This window comes from Ursus arctos, unplaced genomic scaffold (genome assembly GCF_023065955.2).
Source record: "Ursus arctos isolate Adak ecotype North America unplaced genomic scaffold, UrsArc2.0 scaffold_3, whole genome shotgun sequence".
In the NCBI taxonomy this organism is placed as follows: Eukaryota; Metazoa; Chordata; class Mammalia; order Carnivora; family Ursidae; genus Ursus; species Ursus arctos.
In genome coordinates this window covers 57,899,059-57,922,810 of record NW_026622985.1, presented here as the reverse complement: position 1 = coordinate 57,922,810, position 23,752 = coordinate 57,899,059, and the positions used below count along the sequence as shown (strand labels likewise).

At 52.1% G+C, this 23,752-nt stretch overlaps 1 protein-coding gene across 13 annotated transcripts in view; it reads left to right on the top strand.

The window, feature by feature from the left end:
- NOD1 (nucleotide binding oligomerization domain containing 1) overlaps positions 1 to 23,752 on the top strand; it is an 83,278-nt gene that overhangs the window by 42,751 nt on the left and 16,775 nt on the right. For 10 of the 13 annotated variants that reach the window (XR_008956396.1, XM_057304404.1, XM_048212753.2 and 7 more), the window contains 9 exons: positions 734 to 1,045; positions 2,368 to 2,542; positions 4,960 to 6,784; positions 9,659 to 9,742; positions 12,091 to 12,174; positions 13,039 to 13,122; positions 16,567 to 16,650; positions 17,540 to 17,623; positions 20,321 to 20,404. Coding sequence is in view for 12 of the 13 variants with exons in the window: in XM_057304404.1 (XP_057160387.1) it covers positions 845 to 1,045; positions 2,368 to 2,542; positions 4,960 to 6,784; positions 9,659 to 9,742; positions 12,091 to 12,174; positions 13,039 to 13,122; positions 16,567 to 16,650; positions 17,540 to 17,623; positions 20,321 to 20,404 (2,705 nt within the window). In the remaining variant the exon portion in view is untranslated. Of the gene's footprint in view, positions 1 to 733; positions 1,046 to 2,367; positions 2,543 to 4,959; positions 6,785 to 9,658; positions 9,743 to 12,090; positions 12,175 to 13,038; positions 13,123 to 16,566; positions 16,651 to 17,179; positions 17,624 to 19,615; positions 19,714 to 20,320; positions 20,405 to 23,752 lie in introns of those variants that run through there. The other 3 variants (XM_057304409.1, XM_048212756.2, XM_057304406.1) reach the window with 3 other exon arrangements.

The following is a 23,752-nucleotide window of genomic DNA, read 5'->3' as shown; positions in this document are numbered from 1 at the left end:
CGGCACAACCCGGAATGGGCAACAGTGATGGAAACGTCCCTGTTCCCAGGTTCCTGGGCTCTGGCTACCATAGGAGACTTCATGCTGGCTTTCTCCCTCCTCAGGCCATTTTGGGCTCAGACCCTCTCTCCCATCAACCCTCAACGCCCCCCAACCATGGTTCCTCTGCTTCTAATTCTGGATGCTCCCAATTCCTTTTTACGGAAAATAATACACCTTTTATCTGTATCCCAGGCTGGGATTGAGGCACACTTTTCTTATTATTTAAAAGATAATAAAGAAGTTTTGCTAAACAAAAGGGTTGTCTACCTCTGGTCACCCTCTCTAGGCATGTAACCCACAAGCAGAAACAATTCAATTATGATTTTTTCCTTTAATGTATCTCAGATCACCATCTTTTTAAAAATTTTTTAATTTTTTTCTTTTTAAAAGAGTGTGTGTGGGCACACGTGAGCAGGGGGAGGGGCAGAGGGAGAGGGAGAGAGAGAATCTCAAGCAGGCTGTTGCAAGCGCAGAGCCCGAAGTGGGGCTCGATCTCACGACTGCGAGATCATGACCTGAGCCAAAGTCAGGAGTCACGTGCTTAACCGACTGAGCCACCGAGGCACCCCTCAGATCACCATCTTAAGCATGACTCCTCTGCCTTGAAGTACAGAAATTCCAGGACCAACGAGGAGGGGAGGGATCTTTCCCATGGCTTTTGCTTCACTGGTGACTTCGTTTGTCTCTTCAGGGGCGGCACTGAGAGAGAGGCGGGCGTCCTGGATCCTGATTGCCCTTCTGCCAGGAAGACGCATGTAGCCGAAGATGAATTTGGACAAAGTAGCCGCTTGCTCCTTTAGCCATGGAAAAGCAGGGCCACCGTGAGATGGGAATGATCCCATCAGAGCCTCACTCCCACGTTAAATTGTTGAAAATCAACCGGGAACTTCTGGTCACTCACATCCGCAACACTCAGTGTCTGGTGGACAACTTGCTGAAGAACGACTACTTCACTTCTGAAGATGCAGAGATCGTGTGTGCCTGCCCCACGCAGCCCGATAAGGTGCTGGTGACAGGGGCTGGCCTTGGCGGGCTGTGTGTCTTGGTCGGCGGAAGGGGCTTCTCCCGTTGACCTGAGTGAGGACCTCTGGGCATTTAGTACATTGGCGGGATTTCCCGTTGGGGTCATTTATAGAACAGAAACACTTGAGTTATCAGCTTATGACACGATTCCGTATTTTACTTCTGTGTTCGTGTGGAGAGCAGACTCCGCTTACCTCTCCGCTCTCCTTGCTTAAGTGTATTGCTTCCCAAACCAGTTGTTTTCACTTTTTTTTTTTTTTTTAAGATTTAATTTATTTTTTTGACAGAGACAGCCAGTGAGAGAGGGAACACAAGCAGGGGGAGTGGGAGAGGAAGAAGCAGGCTCCTAGCGGAGGAGCCTGATGTGGGGCTCGATCCCAGAACGCCAGGATCACGCCCTGAGCCGAAGGCAGACACTTAACGGCTGTGCCACCCAGGCGCCCCCAAACCAATTGTTTTCAAATCCACTTTTGATTAGGAGGAGGGAAAACGAAAATGACCATTAAACACTAGCAGTGGTGTTCATTCAGTGACTTTAAACTCCAGAGAGCTGCTCACTGCTGGGTGAGACTCTGAGGACGGCCTTGCCTCTGGTTTGGGAGCAAACGCATCCCAGGCTGGGTCCGCAGTAAAGACTTCTCCACACTCCACCATGGGAAGTCTAAACAGCCCTTAGTTTCCTTTCAGCTTTGTGTCATCTCCCGAAAAATAGAATTGGCAAGACCCAAAACTCTTTGGGTGGGGGGGGTGACAGAACTTGTTTGTAATGTGATCCTGCCGGGCTCTGGGGAGACCAGAGGGTTTCTTGGGGGCAAGTACAGTAGCTGACTATGTGTGATTTTTTTTTCCCCCCGGCATTTTTAATAATACAACAAGCCTTTTTTAGGGTATAATTTACATGGGGAGCTGTTAGCCCCTTGTGTGGCCCAGCACCCACCTCATTCTGCTTGTGCAGTCATTCTGTCCCAGCAACACTCATTCTGGTCAGCAGTAGTGTTAGCTTAGAGGGACAGGAGACACGGAGAATTCCAGGGGTGGGCACACCTCTCGTTTGTGAGTCTCGCCTTTTTACTTTAAGGTTTATGGAAGCCTCCTGGCTTTTTAGAGCTGTGTGCCTTAATTCCTTACTAAGGGGGGGTCCCTTTCACAGATTCTAGGCCTTCAACAGGTAGCATCTCACCCGGCTGGGTGGACGGTCAAGCTCGAGGCTGTGGTAGGAGCTTGGAGCCCTGCGTGTGGGTCTCTCTGGTAGGAGGACTCCCCAAGCACCAGCTCACCCCCTCATGCTTGTGCCTCCACCAGGTCCGCAAAATTCTGGACCTGGTACAGAGCAAGGGCGAGGAGGTGGCCGAGTTCCTCCTCTACGTTCTCCAGCAGCTCGCAGATGCTTATGTGGATCTCAGGCCTTGGCTGTCGGAGACTGGCTTCTTGCCGTCAGAGCTCATTCAAAGCAGAGTTGTCGTCAACACCGACCCAGGTATGAGTCCGCCCCGGGGAGGACTGCAGACACCAAGCAAAGCCCTGGGGTTTGGAAATGCTGTGGCGTGTGGTCTCAGCAGGGTATGAACGGGGGGGGGGGGGTGGTGGTCCACCACAGTCGGCCCAGGTGCTGTGTTCCCCGTCATCCGAGTGCTGCCCGGGGACTGTGGCTGAGCTGACCACATGTAGCTGGTCTGACTTACAGTGAGGTCTGTGGAAGTGTGGGAATGGCCTCTCTTCTGGCTTCTTGCTTGCTTCCCATTCGGACACATATAGACATTTTAATGGTCACGCAAATTCAAGGGTGCATTTTTTTTCCTTTTAAAAATCTTTCCAAATTTTATCCTAAGCAAAGTATTCCTTTATCAGCCCTAGTGGCCAGTCCTGATTTCCAAAGCCTAGTGGGACTGCATTAGCTAATCAATTCGTTCAACAAGTAGTGATGGTGTCCCCACTGTGCCAAGACATTGTTCTGGATGCCAGGAGTATGATGGGGAGCAGACCAGATATGGTTCTGGCTCTGAGAGCTTGGAGGCCAGTGCAGGAGGCCCAACTGTAAGTGGTCACACGAATGTGTGATTGCACGTGGTGACAAGGACGAGAGGAGTTCAGGCTACCGTGAGCGCATGTAATCAGGGCCATGATCTGGACTGGGCCCCGGGGAGCTTTTCTGTGCCCGTGTGCCCTCTAGCTTCAGACACTTGCTGGCAGTGTACCAGCACCAAGATCCCCAACTCTGCTGTCTAAAGAATCCAGTGTGACCTTGAACACAGAAACAGAGGACAGTGTCCCAGACCAGCAGGGGTGTGTTTGGGGGAAACCGGGCCAGCCAGCAGGGTCAGGGCCCAGCTGTTCTGTGGCTGCTGTTAGCTTCTTACTCTTCCTGCTCCTTCCCACTTCGTTCTGCCTCCTTCCCCAGGAGCAAAGGAAAATGTTCCTGCCTGTGATCATTCTTTCAAAAGAGGTCTCCACTGGTTTCTTTCTTTTAAAGATTTATTTATTTATTTGACAGAGACAGCACAGGCAGGGGGAGCTGTAGGCAGAAGGAGAGAAGGAGGGAGAAGCAGACTCCCCGGTGAGATGAGAAGGGAGCCCAATGCGGGGCTCGATCCCAAGACCCCGGGATCATGACCTGAGCCGAAGGCAGACCCTTAACCAACTGAGCCACCCAGGCACCCCTCCCCTGGTTTCTTTAGCCAACTACTTCAGTAACTTTTAAAGTATAAGTCACTCTACAGAGCCAGATGTGAAAGACCACATATTGTGTGATTCTATTTATACGAAATGTCCAGAAAAGGCAAATTAATAGAGACAGAAACAGACTGGCAGTTGCCTAGGGCCGGGGGCAGAGATTGGCTAGAAGTGGGCTTACGATAGAGAGGTTTTAGAACCGGGTTGTAGTGATGTTTGCATAACTCCATAAATTTACTAACAATCATTGAGTAGTACACAATGCCTGTTGTAAAAAATGTGAATTTATGGTATGTAAATTATGCCTTATTAAAGATGTAAGAGATAAAATTCACAAATTTTGAGCAATCAAGTTGGACTCAGTTGATGGGAAAAAGTTATAGATGAATCTGGAAATGGGCATGTGTGTCTCACTTATGTTAACAAAATTACAGTGAAAATCCCAGAAGTATTTTAAAGGAATTTATGGAACCTCTTGTTTGGGGAAGGACCACCTCCCTCTCAGAGTAAGCCCATCTCTAGCTCAGGTTTGCCGAGCTCCAGGCCCATGTTGCATGTTGCCGTGTCTGCTCCCCGGCGGGCAGGTGCTCAGTCAGTGGCCCCCAGGTCTCGGCGGGGGCCCCGGGGCTGCTGTGCGCTACGTCGTTGAACAGGGTAGTTTTTATCTTTGTTTACGCTTTTTGTGCTTTGGCGCAGCTCATTTGTAATCTAGATTATTGTCGAATGTTGTGTCTTCTCCCTGAAAGTTTTGGCATTTATTTATTTTTTTAAAGATTTCGTTTATTTGACAGACAGCCAGCGAGAGAGGGAACACAAGCAGGGGGAGTGGGAGAAGAAGAAGCAGGCTCCCAGCGGAGGAGCCTGATGTGGGGCTCGATCCCAGATCTCTGGGATCACGCCCTGAGCCGAAGGCAGATGCTTAACGACTGAGCCACCCAGGCGCCCCAAGTTTTGGCATTTAGTTTGGGGACTTCCCGTTGTTTTTGGAGCAGGGCGACAAGCGAAAGAAAGGCTAGGGCAGTTTCTTCCCCAGCAACCCAATTTTCCAGTGCCTGGCCGGCTCAGTCCCCGGCGCCTGCGGCTTCTGATCTGGGGGTTGGGGAGCTCCAGCTCCACGTTGGGTGTAGAGAGACCTTAACTAAATACAAACACTTTAAAAAAAAAAAAAGCGTTTCATGGGGAACTGGCTGTCTCCCTGCTCCCCCCCCCCCCCCCCCCATCCAGTGAGCAGGTACACGGAGAAGCTGCGACAGCAACTGGGCCGTGACTCCAAGTTCGTGCTGTGCTACGCCCAGAAGGAGGAGCTGCTGCTGGAGGAGATGTACACCGACACCATCGCCGAGCTGGTGGGCTTCCAGAACGAGAGCCTCGGCCCGCTGGGCAGCCTGGCCTGCCTCCTGGACCACTCCACGGGCGTCCTCAGCGAGCAGGGCGAGACCGTCTTCATCTGCGGGGACGCGGGCGTGGGCAAGTCTGTGCTGCTGCAGCGGCTGCAGAGCCAGTGGGCCGCGGGGCGGCTGGAGGCCGAGTTCAAGTTCTTCTTCTGCTTCCGCTGCCGGGTGTTCAGCTGCTTCAAGGAGGGCGACATGCTGCGCCTGCAGGACCTGCTCTTCAAGCATTACTGCTACCCGGAGCAGGACCCCGACGAGGTGTTCACCTTCCTGCTGCGCTTCCCCCAGACGGCCCTCTTCACCTTCGACGGCCTGGACGAGCTGCACTCGGACTTCGACCTGAGCGGTGCGCCGGACACCTGCTCCCCCTGGGAGCCCGCCCACCCCCTGGTCCTGCTGGCCAACCTGCTCAGTGGGAAGCTGCTCAAGGGGGCCGGCAAGCTGCTCACGGCCCGCACGGGCATCGAGATCCCGCGCCAGTTCCTCCGCAAGAAGGTGCTCCTGCGGGGCTTCTCCCCCAGCCACCTGCACACTTACGCGCGGAGGATGTTCCCCGACCGCGCCGTGCAGGAGCGCCTGCTGGCCCAGCTGGAGGCCAGCCCCAGCCTCTGCAGCCTGTGCGCCGTGCCCCTCTTCTGCTGGATCATCTTCCGCTGCTTCCAGCACTTCCACAGCGTTTGGGAGGGCTCTGCGCAGCTGCCCGACTGCACGGTGACCCTGACCGATGTCTTCCTGCTGGTCACCGAGGTCCACCTGAACAGGACGCAGCCCACCAGCCTGGTGCAGCGGAACACGCGCAGCCGGACCGAGACATTCCGCGCCGGCCGCGGCACTTTGCGCTCGTTGGGGCAGGTGGCCCACTGGGGCATGGAGAAGAACCTCTTTGTCTTCGGCCCGGCCGAGGTGCAGGCGGCCGAGGTGCAGGAGGGGGAGCTGCAGCTGGGCTTCCTGCGGGCTGTGCCGGAGCAGGGCCTGGGCGGCGAGCAGCAGTCCTATGAGTTTTTCCACCTCACCCTGCAGGCCTTCTTTACCGCCTTCTTTCTCGTGGTGGACGGCAAGGTGGGCACCCAGCAGCTGCTCACGTTCTTCCAGGAGTGGGCGCCTCCTGGCGGGGCAGGGGCCGACTCCTGCTATCCCTCCTTCCTCCCTTTCCAGTGCCTGAAGGGCAGCGGCCTGGCGGGGGAGGACCCCTTCAAGAACAAGGAGCACTTTCAGTTCACGAACCTCTTCCTGTGCGGGCTGCTGTCCAAGGCCAAGCAGAAACTGCTGCGGCACCTGGTGCCCGCCGCGGCCCTGCGGAGAAAGCGCAAGGCCCTGTGGGCACACCTGCTCGCCAGCCTGCGGGCCCACCTGAAGAACCTGCCGCGGACGCAGGTGGAGGGCTTCAGCCAGGTGCAGGCCATGCCCACGTTCGTCTGGATGCTGCGCTGCATCTACGAGACGCAGAGCGAGAAGGTGGCGCGGCTGGCGGCCAGGGGCATCTGCGCCAACTACCTCAAGCTGACCTACTGCAACGCGTGCTCGGCCGACTGCAGCGCCCTCTCCTTCGTCCTGCACCACCTCCGCAAGCGGCTCGCCCTCGACCTGGACAACAACAATCTCAACGACTACGGCGTGCGGGAGCTGCAGCCCTGCTTCAGCCGCCTCACTGTCATCAGGTGAGGGCGCCAGGCATGGGGAGCAGCCCGTGCGGCCGGGGCGGGCCCGGCTCGGGAGACACCAGGACGAGCCTCGAGGGGTGGGAGCTCCTGATTTACCCTGGCGCTCGTGACCACTGGTCTTGGAACCCCCGGACCTATTCTGTTTCAGGGTGGCAGAGGGCAAGGAACAAAGCTTCCGTGGCGGGTGGCCCCGGCTGGGCGTCCTTGAATGAGTTGCTTAACCTCTCTGATTCCTCATCTGGAAAAAAGAGATGCTGGTATCCTAGCAGTTACAGTAATAACCACCAGCGTTTCTTGAGAATGGGTGAAGTGCAGTACGAATTTTACGTGATCGAACCTTCCCCCAGTGGTAGGTACTATTATCTTCATTTTGGCAAACGAGGAAGTGTTGGCACAGAGATTTCTCAAGGTCACACAGCAGGGCCATGATGGAGCCAGAATCATAAAGAACCAACCTTTTCGAGATTCATGGGAGGCTCAAAGATAGCGCGTGAAGTTTCTGGCGCGTGGGAGCTTTTGTGATTGCCGAAAACGCAGACTCTGTGCTTCTTGGCCTCAGTTACTTTCCATGATCAAAGCCAGCAGCCCTGAGCTGCCAGGGATCTTAGTACAGAATGCTGACTCTTGAGTGGTTTCCTGTTTGATGGTTTAGAGGAAAGAGAGGCCCGTCTGTTTTCTTCTGTTAGCATTTCCTATATAAAATACACCTTGTAAATCTCTACAAGGGTTTCAGTTCTCGGTTCTCCTAACTCGGCTCCTCATTTCTGAAGAGCAGAGGGGATTTGGAACTGATCCTGCTCACCTGTTACACCAGTGCCGGTGTACGATATGTGGGGGCGGGGGATGCAGGGAGCCTGAGGCTGCCCTGGCCTGTTCTCTGTGCTCTCAGCCCGGGGCATGCTCACATTCCGGGCCCCCCTGTGCTCATTTCACGAGATGGCACGCACCAGGGCGATGCTTCTGCCCCAGGCGGCTGTCCTCGGATGACGTTTTCCTCCACACCAGCAAAGGAGAGGCAGCAGGAGGAAATGGGCAACTCCAGAGAAGCATTTTGAGCTCCCTGAGACCATCAATTAGGGTTATTTTGACTGAGAGTTGGCGAAAGCTTAGATAGGTTACAAGCTTGTCTTTCATGGAAGAGTCCAGAGGAGGGCAGTTCAGAGCTGCTGTGTGCCTCCACGAGCATCAGGAGCCCAGGCTCTCTTCTCCTTTGCGGTGGCCCTGCTGCCCTCACTTCCTGATTTCCACTTCTTGGCCCAAGATGGCTGCTCATTTCCAGCCATTCAGTTGACATTCTAGCCACCAGGAAGAAGAATGGGCAAAGGACACACCTCATTCTTTTAAGAAGACTTCTCAGCTATTGCTAATGAGAATTCTAATTGCTAATTAGATTTCATGGGGTAGAACTTAATCCCATGTGCCCAGTTAAAGAAATGGCGGATTTTATTTTATTTTTTTTTATTTTTTTATTTTTTTTAAAGATTTTATTTATTTATTCGACAGAGAAAGACAGCCAGCGAGAGAGGGAACACAAGCAGAGGGAGTGGGAGAGGAAGAAGCAGGCTCACAGCGGAAGAGCCCGATGTGGGACTCGATCCGGTAATGCCGGGATCACGCCCTGAGCCGAAGGCAGACGATCAACCGCTGTGCCACCCAGGCGCCCCCCGGCGGATTTTATTTCTAAGAAAGCATAGATATCGGAAGTGACTAATAGCCTCTGTCACCCTAGATGGCCATGCAGTGTGTGTACGCCCTGTGCCCCAGCACCGAAGTGGGCACGAGGGGAGGAGGGGTCCTGAGTATCAGGCCACATCAAAATGATCAGGTCAGAAAATCAAACTTTTACTTGTTCAGCCTTTCACTTATTACAGAGACCAGCTTGTGGGCCCAGTTTGGCCCAAGGCTTGCGTTTGTAAATAAAGTTTTATTGGAACACAGCCAAACCATTTACGCATCGGCTGCTTCGCACTACAGAGTTGAGTAGTTGCAATAGAGATCACATGGCCCGCAGACCCTAAAATATTTGCTCTCTGGCCCTTTACAGAAAAAGTTTGCTGACCCTTGGATTATTATCTCGCCCACCCCTGATATCTCACTCTCATCCATCCCTGAGCCTTGCTGTTTTTTGAGCCTCCCCTAAATGATGGGGTGGAGGATTGAACAAATCATGGTAGTTTGTTACACAGATTACTTGGTAGTAAAAAAATAGTATTTCACATTTTAGCCACATCAAAATATCCTGTTAGTATAGGGATTGTGCAGAACAATTCCGGCGAGGGGCTGGCCCTCGTGCAGGAGACAGCCATCGAGAAGGCTCGCTTTTCCCGCCCCTCTCTGTGAGTGGGACTTCCAGAGGGGGAGGCTGTGGACATTGTGGGTGAGACCGTTCTCGTGGGGACTGTCTGCTTCTTGTAGGACACCTACTATCTCTGGCCTCACCTGCAAGACAGGGGAGCGTTCCTCCTCCAGCTTTCCATCACTAGAAGCAGCTCCACGTGTTTCCAAATCCCGTGGCCCCTGCTGTGCAGTGAGAAACGCAAAGAGAGCCTGGCTGACACAGAGGCCGCCCACAAAGGATGGATGTCAGAGCTGGCTGGCCTCGCGCGTCCTTTATGTGTCCCTCGTTGCCCTACTGTTGGGTCGGGGCTGTGCCGTAGCCTTGCTGACCGGTGGGTTCTGGGTGGTTCTGTCGGCCCCACGACGACCGGGCTTTTTAGGAGCTCTTTGGCTGACTGCTCTGGCCACCCTCTCAGGCGGTTTATAGCTGGGAAAACTCCGGGACCTCCAGGCTTCTGGATCCTTGTGGCATTAATGCTGCTTCATAGTGATCAGCTGCCGTGACTTGTAACTTTCCTTGCTGTTCTGTTTCAGACTCAGCGTAAACCAGATCACAGACAGTGGGGTAAAGGTGCTATATGAAGAGCTGACCAAGTACAAAATTCTGACCTTCTTAGGGTACGTATTTCTGACCAGCGCCAGGCCAGGGATGCAGTCGTAAGACAGAGGAGCGGGGAACTGCCATTCGTGTGGGTCACTGGACGGTTGGGATGATGGCTGAGGCGCCAGGAAGATCCCGGACGGGGAGCCGGGCGTCCTAGGTCCTGCTCTTGGCTCGGCCAGCAGCCCGCTCTTTGAGCAAGTCAGGAAATGTGAAGCTGCAGCCTTTTCACTTGTGTTTTGGGATCCTCATATAGGCAAGTGTTTTACGAGTGGTGATTGGGGGTTGCTGAGGGAATAGCTGGGGATATATATATATATTTTTAAGATTTATTTATTTTAGAGAGAGCGAGCTGAGTGGACGGAGGGGCAGAGGGAGAGAGAATCTTAAGCACTCTCTCCACTGAGAGTGGAGCCCAACACAGGACTCGATCCCAGGACTCTGAGATCATGAACTGAGCCGAAATCGAGTCGGACGCTTAACCAACGAGCCACCCAGGTGCCCCTGGGGACGTGTTTTATAAATGCTAGATACTGTTTACACATTCGATTCGCCACTATGGGCCCATGATCTCTCATCCAGAACCCTGAGGGCAAGACACCAATCAGAGTTCAGTGTACATGCTCTATCGTGGTGATAGGACCGGCAAAGTCAAGGGCATGCACCCTGGTTTCAAGTACTTTACTATTTCGGCAGCAAAGTGGATGAACAGTCAAAGCAGTTAGGATAAAGACCACGAATGGTGGCACATCAGTGGCCAGAACTGTTGTGAAAAGCTTTGGGTTTTCAGAGCCTCTGGGAGGTGGAGCGTAAGCGCTGGGCGGCCGGTCCAGCCGGCCCCTGGCCACTGCTGGCTGAGCGCAGCAGCCTGTCGTCAGCCCCCGGGCCCCCCCTCCCTCCGTGCTGGGGTGATCCCAGGCGGCCGTGTGGCTCAGGAGCTGTGTGTGACTGTGGGACACCTGAAACCTGTCTGGTTACCACTGTCAGCTTCTCTCTGCCTTCTTGTTGAACTGGTATCAGGTGGTAACATGACGAACAGGGAGGAGTGAGGAGGCTCCAACTCTCAAAACATTTTCCCCTCGAGATGCCGCTTGTAACCGTAATGGAACAATACCCATCAGGGCCGCTGGCTGTGCACCCGGGCTTGGAGCGGTCGCCCGCGGTTGTCCCAATGCGCCTGTGGGGGAGCCCTGACTCCTGCTCCTTCCTGCGGGTGCAGAAGTAGAGGCCGGGCCAGAGGCACAGCGGGCTCTCCACCCGGCCTGCGGGACCCCGGAGCCCCAGACTGCTCTCCGTGTCCTTCCTCTCTCCTTTCAGCCCAGACCTCAGAAATCGGCAGCCAGCACATACCCCACTTTAAAAATGGGGGTCATTAAGATGACACTGGGACACGGGAATAAAAGGAACAGCGTAAGGAATATAAATCAGTGATATTGTTATGTTTTTTTCAATAGAAATATTTTTAAATTTAAATTCAATTAATTAACATAATGTAGTATTGGTTTCAGAGGTAGAGGTCAGTGATTCATCAGTCTTATATCACACCCAATGCTCATTACATCACGTGCCCTCCTTAATGCCCGTCACCCAGTTACCCCATCCCCCCACCCACCTTCCCTCCAGCAACCCTGTTTGTTTGCTATGATTAAGAGTCTCTTATGGTTTGTCTCCCTGATTTCATTTTATTTTTCCTTCTCTGCCCCTATGATCCTCTGTTTTGTTTCTTGAATTCCACATGAGTGAAATCATATAATTGTCTTTCTCTGATTGACTTATTTGCTTAGCGTAATACCCTCTAGTTTCATCCATGTCATTGCAAAAGGCAAGATTTCATTTTTTGATGGCTGAATAATATTCTAGTGTGTGTGTGTGTCTATACATGCACACATATATACACACACACACACCACCTCTCCTTTATCTATTCATCTGTTGATGGACATCGGGGCTCTTTCCGTAGTTTGGCTATTGTGGACACTGCTGCTGTGAACATTGGGGTGCAGGTGCCCCTTTGGATCGCTACATTTGTATCTTTGGGGTAAATACCCAGTTGTGCAATTGCTCAGTCGCAGGGTAGCTCTCTTTTCAGCTTTCTGAGGACCCTCCATACTGTCTGCCAGAGCGGCTGCACCAGCTTGCGTTCCCACCAATAGTGCGAGAGGCTTCCCCTAGTCAGTGATGTCGCAGAGCATCCTGTGGTGACAGATGGGAACTGCACTGTATGGAACATGGCATAACTTATAAACTTGCGGTTTCCCTGTGTTGTACACCTGAAATTAATGTGACATTGCGTCAACTCAAAAAACAGAAAAGAAAAAAGCTGACATTGGGATCCTAAAGTCTCATGCTGTGCTTTCTCTCGAAGCCTATACAGCAACCAGATCACTGATGTCGGAGCCAGGTACATCGCCAGAATCCTGGACGAGTGCAAAGGCCTCACACACCTGAAGTAAGTGGGGTGTGCGTGGCAGGCTATTCAGTCGCCTCTGTGGTCACCCCTTCATTAGTCAAAGAATAAATGCCACTATAAAGAGCGCTCACCCTAAAGCCTTCTGCTTGCCCAGAGTCACACTGGTCCAGTGAGGAGAACTGTGTGTGGCAGGTAAGCTGTCCGCGTGGAGGAATCGTGGCCTGACCGGGACGCTCGGGTTTCCACAGGGCCAGGTGAGGGGTGGGCTTCTGGTTCACGGACGGGGCCTTTCTGCTGTGTCCTCACACGGTGGAAAAGGAGGCGAGGGAGCTCTGGGGGGCGCCTCACTGATCCCATTCACACCAGCTCCGTCCTCATGACCTCATCCCCTCCAAGGGCCCTGCCTCCTAATAGCATCACCTGAGGGGTTGAGAGTTTCAGCATATGGATTTTGGGGGGACACAAACGTTCAGACATGGCACCCATCTAGTTGCCAGTAAGAGCCTGATCCTTGGCCTTGTCACGGAAATGCTCTGACAGAGGTGACCGAGCACCGGGCTCGGAGGAGCCCCTGGTGCTGCACTGGAGACCTTGGCCACTTGCAGCTGAGACGGGAACCCCCCGGGTCTGCTGATGGAAATGAGCGATACTCTGCAGGCCACTTAAAGAACTCCCAGGAAAGCTTAAGTCCCTAAGGTTTGGCAGAGACAGCGACCACGTCTTGAGGGGATTCTGATGGCTCTCTCTAGGGCGGTGGGTCCTTCCTTGGGAGGAAGCCCGGGCATGGGCGCGGCAGGTCCCAGGAGAATGGGGGGCGGGAGGGGCCCTGTGCGGGGCACAAGGGTGCTGATGGTGGAGTCCCCCCACCGCTGGGGGCTGACCTGTGCACGGCTCTCTCTGCAGACTGGGGGAGAACAAAATAACGAGTGAAGGAGGAAAGTGCCTCGCCCTGGCTGTGAAGAACAGCAAGTCAATCTTTGAAATCGGGTGAGTAGAGGCGAGGGCGAGAGAGAGAGAGAGAGAGATACACGCTGTTTTGTGTACGATCGCGCCAGCCGCTGTTCTCGAACGTAAATATACCAAAAGCCCTGGGGCTGACTGCAGCTTCCCTTGCACACACTTATTTCATTCATGCAAGAGTCCGTCAGTCTCACGGCCAGCAAACGGAGGACCCGATCCAGCCGCGTGCGCCAGCTTTCCACAGGCAGACGGCCTTCACCCTGGCGATGTTCTATAGTCCCTGGAGGCTTTTTTTTTTTTTTTTTTTTTTTTTTTTTTAAGATTTCATGTATTTATTTGACAGCACAAGCAGGGGCAGAGGGAGAAGGAGCAGCAGACTCCCTGCTGAGCAGGGAGCCTGATGCGAGTGTCGATCCTGGGATCAGGACCTGAGCCGAAGGCAGACATTTCACTGACTGAGCCACCTAGGGGCTGAGGCCTTTTTTTTTTTTTTTAATTCCTTTTTTTGTGGTAAAATACATATAATATAAAAATCCCCATCTTGCCCATTTGTAGGGGCACAATTCAGGGGCATTACGCATCCTCATGGTTGTGCGACCATCACCACCGTCCATCTCCTCAACTCTTCATCTTGCAAACCAGAAGCGCTCCACCCGTTCAGGAGAACTCCCCGTCGTCCCTTCCTCCAGCCCCCGCCCACCACCCCCGGCCTTCTGTCCCTGGGAGTGTAGAAGTGACGCCGTACAGTATTTGTGTCTCTGGGACTGGCTTTCTTCAGCCAGCCCGGGGTTCTCAAGGTTCATCCATGCCGCAGTTGTGTTGGCACTTCCTTCCGTTTTAAGGCGGGGTGACAGTCCACTGTATGTACGCGCCACATTTTGTCCGTCAGTGGGCACTTGGGCGACTTCCGCACTGGAGCTGTCGTGAGGGCTGCTGCTGGGAACATGGGTGCACCAGATCTCTTGGACTTCTTTCGGCTGTACACCCAGAAGCGGAGTTGTTGGGTCAGCTGTTGATTCTATTCTGAGGTTTTTGAGGAAATGCCACACCGGTTCCCACAGCAGCCGTCCCGCGTTACATGCCCAGACGCAGGGCACCAGGGTTCCAGACGGTCCACGTCCTTGCCGACACTTGTTATTCTCTGTTCTTTTGCTAGTAGCCATCCTAACAGGTGTGAGGTGGTATCTCACTGTGGTTTTGATTCTGGAGGCTTTTTAAACCTTTTTATATTGCTATAATTTTTATCTGATTATGAAAGAAACACATAATTTATCTGTAAACTATGAAAAGTATATTAAAAATCATCTCAGAAATACTGTCAACATTTGAGGTCAGGTAAGCTTTCTCGCTCTCACATGCAGGTGTGTGCTCTGAGTACAGGAAAGGTCAAACCATGTACAGAGTTTTATTCTTTTTCATTTAATCTCCTATCACGAGTAGCTTTCCACTCTATTAAAACTTTGATACCATTCAATTGTATGGTAAACATACCTTTTTTTATAGTTTCAGTTTTTTATTCATAGTTTCAATTTTTTATTTATTTATTTATTTATTTATTTATTTATTTATTTATTTATTTAAAGATTTTATTTATTTATTTGACAGGATAGAGACAGCCAGCAAGAGAGGGAACACAAGCAGGGGGAGTGGGAGAGGAAGAAGCAGGCTCATAGCAGAGGAGCCCGATGTGGGGCTCGATGTGGGGCTCGATCCCGGAATGCCAGGACCACGCCCTGAGCTGAAGGCAGACGCTTAACCGCTGTGCCACCCAGGCACCCCTCAATTTTTTATTTAAATTCCAGTTAGTTAACATAGTGTAGTATTCGTTTCAGGAGTAGAATTTAGTGGTTCATCACTTAAAACACCCAGTGCGCGTCACAAGTGCCTCCTTAATGCCCATCCCTCATCTAGCCCATCCCCCACCTACCTGCCTCCAAACTGAGGTTTGTTCTCTGTAGTTAAGAGTCTGTTTTATGGTTTGCCTCCCTCCCCCCACCCGTGTTCATTTGTTTTGTTTCTTAAATTCCACATGAGTGAGATCCTACAGTATTTGTCTTTCTCTGACTTATTTCACTTAGCATTATACTCATTAGCTCCATTCACATTGTTGCAAATGACTACCTTTCTTTCTTTTTGTTGGCTAATATTCCTCTGTGTGTGTGTATGTGTGTGTGTGTGTGTATGTGTGTGTGTATGTGTGTGTGTATGTGTGTGTGTATACACCACCTCTTCTTTATCCATTCATCAGTCGATGGACATTTAGGCTCTCTCCATACTTTGGCTATTGTGGACATTGCTGCTGTAAACATTGGGGTGCATGTATCCCTTCGAATCTGTGTGTTTGTATCCTTTGGGTAAATACCTAGTAGTGCAATTGCTGGGTCAGAGGGTAGCTCTATTTTTAACTTTTTGAGGAACCTCCACACTGTTCTCCAGAGCGGCTGCACCAGTTTGCATTCCCACCCACAGTGCAAGCGGCTTCCCCTTTCTCTGCATCCTCCTCGGATACACACTTTTTATGCAAAACACTGAGAACTCCTTGCAGGGCTCTAGCATCTGCAGGGGATGGTGGCAGGTCACTGGTCTGGTGAGAGCCCGTTGCCCAGGTAGCCCCAGGTCTCTGGGTGGGGGCCGGGCAGACAGTGCTCTCAGCCTATTAAAAACCGTGCTGTAGGCCAGGCACCTTTCTAAGTGCTTTGCACATAAATTAACTAACTTAACCCCAAACCTACTCTGGGGGAATGTTATTAGCTGCATTTTACAGATGAGGAGGCTAAGGTCCAAGAGATTATGTGAATTACATAGTTAAATCCAGGTAAAAATCCAGTTAAAACAGGAGCCCAGCGTCCTGCCGCGCAGAGCCTCGCAGGTTAGCCGCGGTGGGGACGGCAGGTGTGGGGCTTCGTGACTGCAGCTCCCTGCCCAGACCCCCAGCCCGCAACGACCCACTCGCACGCAGGGCAGGGCCCTCGTCACCCTAAAGCGGCATTGCCGGTGAGGTTTCTGAGGGTGCTTCCTGGTCTTTGCTTCTTGGAAGACCGACCGTGTCCTCACGAACGTCTCGGAGCCCGCGGCGGGTCAGATGGACGCTGGCAGTCGGCACCGCCACAGGCCTCCCTTTTCGGCCGCTGCCACCCCGTCTCCTTGGCGGCGGGGGCATTTCTGCGACAGTCGTGTGCCCAGGCCCTCTGACAGCTCTCCGAAAGCGCACGGCGATGTCGGTCTCTAATTGGGCGACTGCCCGCTGGGCTTCTGTCCCCGAGGCTTCTGCCGGTCCTATCCCTACACTTCCCTGTGACTGTGAAGCCTGGAGCAGCCTCACTAAGGGGCTGCCGGGGAGTCTTCCCCAGGCCGAGCTCCAGGGACGAAGCCAAGACCTCTGCCTGCGAGTGAGGACACGGCAAGCACGGGCCCCGGCAGAAAGCAAGGGGTGAGTGCGAGCTCACCCCGCCGTCTCGCCTCTGCCCTCAGGATGTGGGGCAACAGAATCGGGGACGAGGGAGCCACGGCCTTCGCGGAGGCTCTGAGGAACCACCCCAGCCTGACCAACCTGAGGTACTGCTGCCTTCTGGGACCCGCCGTCCCCGGGGTCCAGCCTGGGCACTCCGTGTGCCTCCTGCTGTGCCAGGGGAGCAGCCAAGGGGAGGGGGTTGGCTTGCCTAACGGAGAAGGTATGTGTGTGTGTGTGATTTTTCTTTTGTAAACCATTTTATGGACACGTAAGAGGCAGAGCACATTACCGTTCAGCTCGGCCACTTGTCATGTGTCACCACCACCCAGATCAAGACCTAGGACTCTGCCAGCCCCTCAGCGCTTGCCCCGGGCCCCTTGGCAGTGGGGACGTAGGGAGGATTCTCAAGTCCAGGTGACACTGGAAGGGGATGCTGTCCCTTCCTCATTCACAGGATGGTGCTGACACAGAGGGGAACCTTCATCTCTGTAGAGACCTGCTCCTCCCTGGCCTTCTTTTAGGCCACTGGCCAAATCCCAGAGCCTCGGGTGTCTCCCTGTTGCCTGGGTTCTTCCTGACACTGAAAAAGAATCCAAGATAGTGGGGACGATAGCAGAGTTTCTTCTTCCCCAGAGCAGAGGACGCTTCTCCAGGTCTCACTGATGGGCACCTTGCAAACGTTGGTCAGCCACCTGAAGCAGAGTCCTCCCAGCCCCTGATGTGCCTCGGACCAGGTCTTGCAGACGTTCCATGTCCTGCCTGGCCTCTCCCTGAGCGGGCCTGTGCCTGTCCTCACGCTCGGAGCGTGGGCTCTGGAGCAACAAAGCTGGAGCCGCTGCTGGCCAGGCTGAGCACTTCTTCCTGCCTGAAGTCCACTTCCTTTGTGGGCAGGGGCCACCTCCAGGCAGCACCTTCTGGGAGCTTCTGTTGCTGAAGCCAAAGCCAAATGTAGACGTGTCTCTCATGACTGACCCCACATGTTTTCCTTCCCAGTCTTGCTTTCAACGGCATCTCCACGGAAGGAGGAAAGAGCCTCGCACAGGCCCTGCAGCACAACACCACTCTGAGAATATTCTGGTAAGAACCAGAGTCCTCTTGAAAGGCTGGGTCTCAGGGATCATTCCAAAGACTGCATGGCCTGGAATCTTAACTGAAAAGCCACCTTTTTAATTGAAAAGGCTCTAGGCCTTTCCTCAGTGTTGAGTTGAGAGTTTAATTTCCTCCTAGAAAAGAAAACAGCCATTCCTGAAGCACAAACAGGTACAGAAGAGGGAAGGGGGCCCCAGGAGCATGGGTTGGACCTTAGCCTTCTTTGCCAGCCCAGACCTCAGGAAAACCTGAAGGCTGGCCCTTCTGTCAGGATTATCCTCGGAGCACCTTCAGATAAGCTTGCAGAGTCCAACTTCAGTGCACTTGCCTCAAACTTTTCTCCCTTCCTCCTCTTAAGCCGCCTTCCCCCCCACGCACCCCATCACAGTCTGGTCCTTCGTGGTCCAGCTCACCAGTCACCGAAAGCCCACTTCCTCACTCCTCCTCTGCCCTCCAGGGGGACTAATTTAGTGTAGGTTGCCTTCTGACAGTGCTTTTTTGTTTTGTTTTGTTTTTCCTTTTGTCATTTAATTTATTTGAATTTTTATTTACTTGCCTGTATCATAAATTCCTTATGGGTGAGAGAACTGTATTAGGGACTCAGGGCACCTATCAGCTGAGTTCGTTCATACTGACAATGTCATTTTGAGAGTTCTCCTAGTAGACCTGCTGGCCATGAAATGCATTTTTAATTCTTTTCCTCTAAAAAAAAAATCTTTAAAAATACTTTATTTTTAAAAAACTGTAAGGAAGTCAGAAAGTAGGAAGTGAAAGTACTTCCTCCCTCGTGTTTTCCAGATATAACTTTTTTTTCCTAGCATTTGAATGTGTATTCATATATATCCCTTTTCTTACAAAATAGAATTTTTGTATTTTACAAAATATCTTAAGGGGCATCTGGGCGGCTGAGTCGGTTAAGCACCTGACTCTTGATTTCAGCTCAGGTCATGATCTCAGGGTCGTGAGATCGAGCCTTGTGTCAGGCTTCACACTTAGTGCAGCGTCTGCTCAAGATTCTCTCTCCCTCTGCCCCTCCCCGCTGTGCGTGCTCTCGCGCGCTCTCTCTCAAATCTTAAAAAAAAAAAAATCTTAACCATGTATTGTCCACATTTTACATGTCCTTTATGTCCAGGTCTCTCAGTCTCAACACTGTTGACATTTTGGTCCAAATCATTCTTGCGAGGGGCTGTCCTGTCCATTATAGGGTGTTTAGCAGAACCCTGGGCATCTACCCATTAGATCCAATCTGATGCTCCGAATGTCTCCAGATGTTGACAAATGTCCTGTAGACGGAGAAGCACCCAGTTGAGAACCAATACTCTACATGGACAGTAACAATGTTAGTACCGAGCATTTCTCGAGTGCTGACTGTATGCCATGCATTCTTCTTGGCCTTTTACTTTTACTTTTTTTTGCGAGAGCGAGCAGGAGAGAGTGTGTGAGTAGGGTGGGGCGCAGAGGAAGAGAGAGAGAATCTTAAGTGGGCTCCACACCCAGTGCAGAGCCCGACATGGGGCTCAGTCGCACGCCCGTGAGACCATGACCTGAGCCGAAATCAAGAGTTGGACACTTAACCGACTGAACCACCCAGGCGCCCCTAATCTCAGCCCCTTATAGGTGTTCACGCACCCTCACGGCCACCCCATAACGTCTATACTGTGACTGTTCACCCTTAATTGTCTGAGAAAACTCAGGCGCAGAGAAGTTAAACCACCCGCCCGAGGTTGTCCTGCTAGTGAGCGACACACACCGGGCGTGTCTGGCTCCCGAGTACTCTTCAATGCCGTGTTCTTCTGCCTTGTTCTCTCTACCTCCTTCCCTCTAAAGGCTGCACAACGTCCCACTGAATGGATGTTCGCAATTTAGTTTCCCAGTAGCCTCTGCTGATATTTACTGCTGTCCACATTTCACATTACGACTGATAACGCCGCGGTCGGTACCGCGTGCACAGATCTTTGCACAGCTCTTTTCCCGCCGCAGGGTCAGCGTCCAGAAGTGCCATCGTGGGCTCAAAGTAGAACACATTTGAAATTCAGGTCGACACTACCAAGTTGCCCTTTGAGGAATGATATTTTAAGGTTCTGTTTCATTCTTCTTCTTTATTCTTTCATCCACGGTACAACGGGGTCCAATCCTATTTACACCCAGGAGCTTCTAGCCCTCTGTGCTTTATCCAGACCACTTCAAGTTTTAAGAACAGCTGAAGGACTTCCTGAACTTTGAGTCCCTGAATGTGGGTCCTTCACAACAGGCTTCAGAGCAGAGCACTGAGCACATTTCAACACGTAGATGACAGGCTTTTCTAAGTCTTCCTACGACTGGCCTTGGTAACAGGCTGTCCAGGGTGTTCAAGGGGCCTTGGGGGCTGGAAGAGGCCCGGGAAGCAGGTCCCTATCTTCTGGGATCTGAGGCCCCAGCAAAGATGGGGAGGGAGCATGGGCTCTGCTAGAGCAGCAGAGCTAAGAAGTAGGAGCTTGGGAACAGGATTGGCACTAGGAATGAATCACCCTTTATTGTCTAAGGGGCTCAGAGGCTGGGGTTGGGACCTGGCTGCTTGCTCGGGCCAGCAAGTGATTAGCAGCCTAAGCTGGAGAGATCTGGGCTGGGATCCCACTTCTGAGAACGCATTTAAAAATGTGTGCCAGGTAGGGGCTCTCCTGGGTAAACACGTCCTTTCTTTTCTAGGCTCACCAAAAACGAACTCAACGATGAAGTGGCAGAGAGCCTGGCGGAGATGCTGAAAGTCAACCAGACGTTGAAACATTTATGGTAACTCAGAGAACCTCCGAATTTCAGGCTGGGCTACTTTTAAAACCTATTTTTTGAGACGACGTGCCTGGCTGGCTCAGCTGGTAAAGCAGGCGGCTCTTGATCTTGGGGTTGTCAGTTCGGGCCCCACGTTGGGTGTAGAGGATTAGTTAAATCTCAGTAAAACGTACAGGTCAGTGGTCTGTAGTGTACCCACAAGGTTGTGCAACCAGCGCCACAATCCAACTAGGTCGGTTTTACTCCCCACCGCCCCCAGCCCGAGAACACCCCATGCGGTAAGTAGTGCCTCCCCGTCTTTCCCCTCCAGGCCCTCATCGACTAGTTCATCCCTATGCATTTGCCTATTCCAGGCATTTCATGAAAATAGAACCCTAGGACGTGTGACTTGCGTGCTTTCCCTGGCACGTGTTTCCAAGCTTCCTCTACGTTCTCGCACGTGTCAGACCTCACGGCTCCGTGTGGCTGATATCCCTTTGTGCGGCTCGTCCACAGTCTGTCCGTTCGTCAGTTGGTAGGCACTGGGGTTGTTTCTACTTTTTGACTGTTGTGCATAATGCTACCCTGAACATTCCTGTGCATGTTTGTGTGTGGACGTATGTTTGCTTTCTTTTCTCCTGGGTACACACTTAGGAAGAGAATTGCCGGTCATATGGCCACTCTGTATGTAACTTTCTGAGGAGCCGCCTAATATTTTTTCTTTTTCTTTTTTTTTTTTAAGATTTTATTTATTTATTTGACAGAGAGAGAGAGAGAGAGAACACAAGCAGGGGGAGTGGGAGAGGGAGAAGCAGGCTTCCCGCCGAGCAGGGAGCCCGATGTGGGGCTCGATCCCAGGACCCTGGGATCATGACCTGAGCCGAAGGCAAACGCTTAATGACTGAGCCACCCAGGCGCCCCCAAATATTTTCTGAAGCGGCTGCTCTCCTTCACCTTCCCACCAGCACTGTGGGAAGGCTCCGAGCTTTCACACCCTCACCAATAACACTGGTCATTGTCCATCTTTTTGAATCCTGTCACTCCAGTGGTTGTGACGTGGCCTCTCATTGTGGTTTTGATCTGTGTTTCCGTGCTAACACTGGGCCTCTTTTCATGTGCCTGTTGGCCTTCGTGTATCTTCTTTGAAGAAATGTCTCCACATCCTTCCCCCAGATTTAATCTAAATGTTAATAGATTTAACTTATTTGTCTTTTCATTATTGAGTTCTTAGAGTTCTTTATATATTCTGGGTACTAGACACTTACGAGGTAGACAGTTTGAAAGTATTTCCTCTGTGGGGTTTTTTGCTTTCTTATTAGTGATCTTTGAAGCACAAAAGTGTTTAATTTTGATGGAAGTCCAATTTATTTTTTTTCTTGGGTGGCGTTTTAGGTGTCCTACCAAGAAATTGTTGCCTAATCCAAGGTCACTAAGATTGACACCCAGGTCTTCCGTTAAGTGTTCTGGTTTGGCTCTTGCATTGAGGACTTTGACCGTAAATGTTAATTTCTGGAGCTAATTGTTGTGCGCGGTCTGAGGCACAGGGCCCAGAGTCATTCTTTGGCATGTGGCTCTCCAGCTGTCCCAGCACCTCTCGTCGAAAAGACGATCTTTCCCTTTTAAATGGCCCTGACACTTTTGCCACAAATCAATTGACCGTAAACATATGGGTGTATTTCTGGACTTTCTATTCTAGTTCACTGATCTGTTTATCCTTATGTCAGGATTACACTGTCCTGATTATTCTAACTGCAGTAAGTTTGGAAATCAGGAAGTGTGACTCTTCCAACTTTGTTCTTCTTTCTCAAGATTGTTTGGGCTCTTCTGGGTCCCTTGTATTTCCATATGAATTTCAGCTCACCTTGTCAGTTTCTGTACAACAGCCAGCCTGTGCTTTTACATCTGTTTTGCGGTCGTTGCCGTTTTCCTGGCCTGTCGACTTTATCTCCTGCCCTCGTGCCCGGCCAGCCCCCACAGGGAGCCCCGAGCTGGACCAGGGCTAGAGAGTGAGTCTCTGCTGCTTTGTGCGCTCGCACAGACCACACTGGCCCTCGTGAAGGAAGCCCTGGGCGGCATGTGTCCCTGAGCAGTGCCACCCTTTCTGGCTCTCTTACTACCCGGCCTCTTGCCGCATCTTGGCTGGAAGCAGCTCTCCCCACAAAGTGGAGGTGATGCCAGTGGTGGCAGCCACGGAGGTGACGAGGAAGCAGCAGTTTAACCCCGTGCACGGTTCTGGGTCCACTTCCAGGTTCTATCTTTGCTCCTTTTGCCAAAATGTCCAAATTATGTTGTGGTCATACTTACCAGGGGGTTATCACCTCTGCCGCAGAGCCCAGGGGTCCCACTTTGGGAGATGTGGCTGGGAGACTGGGACGCAGTCCTATGCGCTGGGGCAGTGATGGTGACAAGCCCCCTGCCCCCGGGCACAGGGGCAGAAACTGTGAGAACCACTTCCTTCATACACATCCTCCCAGAGACCTCACACACCCGGGGAGGGGGTGTTCTCTTGCTCCCCTTTTACAGATGAGGCCACTGAGGCACAGATAGCATGAGCTTATTTCTTCAAGGATCTGTGGGGGGGGAAGTGGGGAGTAGGTGTGTGTAGGAGGGGAGCTCTGAGCCACTATGCTGTCCTGCCTCTTCGGGGATTGGCCCCTTCTCACCTAATTTCTATAATCTCATCAATCACGATGGCGAAGCCGTCATCTTCCTCGTAGGGCTGCTTTCTTGGGTCGGTGCCCAGAATTTCTTAGGGGCAAGCTCAGCAGTAGCTTTATACTGCAAACAGCCAGGAGCGAGGAGTGGGTGTGTGATGAAGCATAGACCCATCAGTGCCTCGTGCGGTGTGTAGCTCTTGGTTGGGTTGGAAGCCCTGCTGCCCAGGGGAGCACTTGAGAAACTGCCCACGCTCCCCAGCTGTATCAGAAACCTTTGTTTCATTTGGATCACCGCTGACATCATGGGGTACACTCTTAGAGGCCCCAGTATCGATGCTTTCCTGCTGGGACCCATGAGAGGCAGCCGGAGAATCTCTCTTCCTTCCCCCCACGAGATGTTGGCAAGGACATGGTGCGTTCTTAGAAGCCTTTGTTTCCCCAAAGAAGTGAACAGCCAGTTGGCAGCTGCTTAACTGTAAAAAGCCACCAGACTGCCTGTCCCCTGGGTGTTTCTTAGAGTTTGTTGTTCAGCCTGGTGGCCTCCAAACACTTTTTTTTTTTAAAGATTTTATTTATTATTTATTTGACAGAGACAGAAACAGCCAGCGAGAGAGGGAACACAAGCAGGGGGAGTGGGAGAGGAAGAAGCAGGCTCATAGCGGAAGAGCCTGATGTGGGGCTCGATCCCATAACGCCGGGATCACGCCCTGAGCCG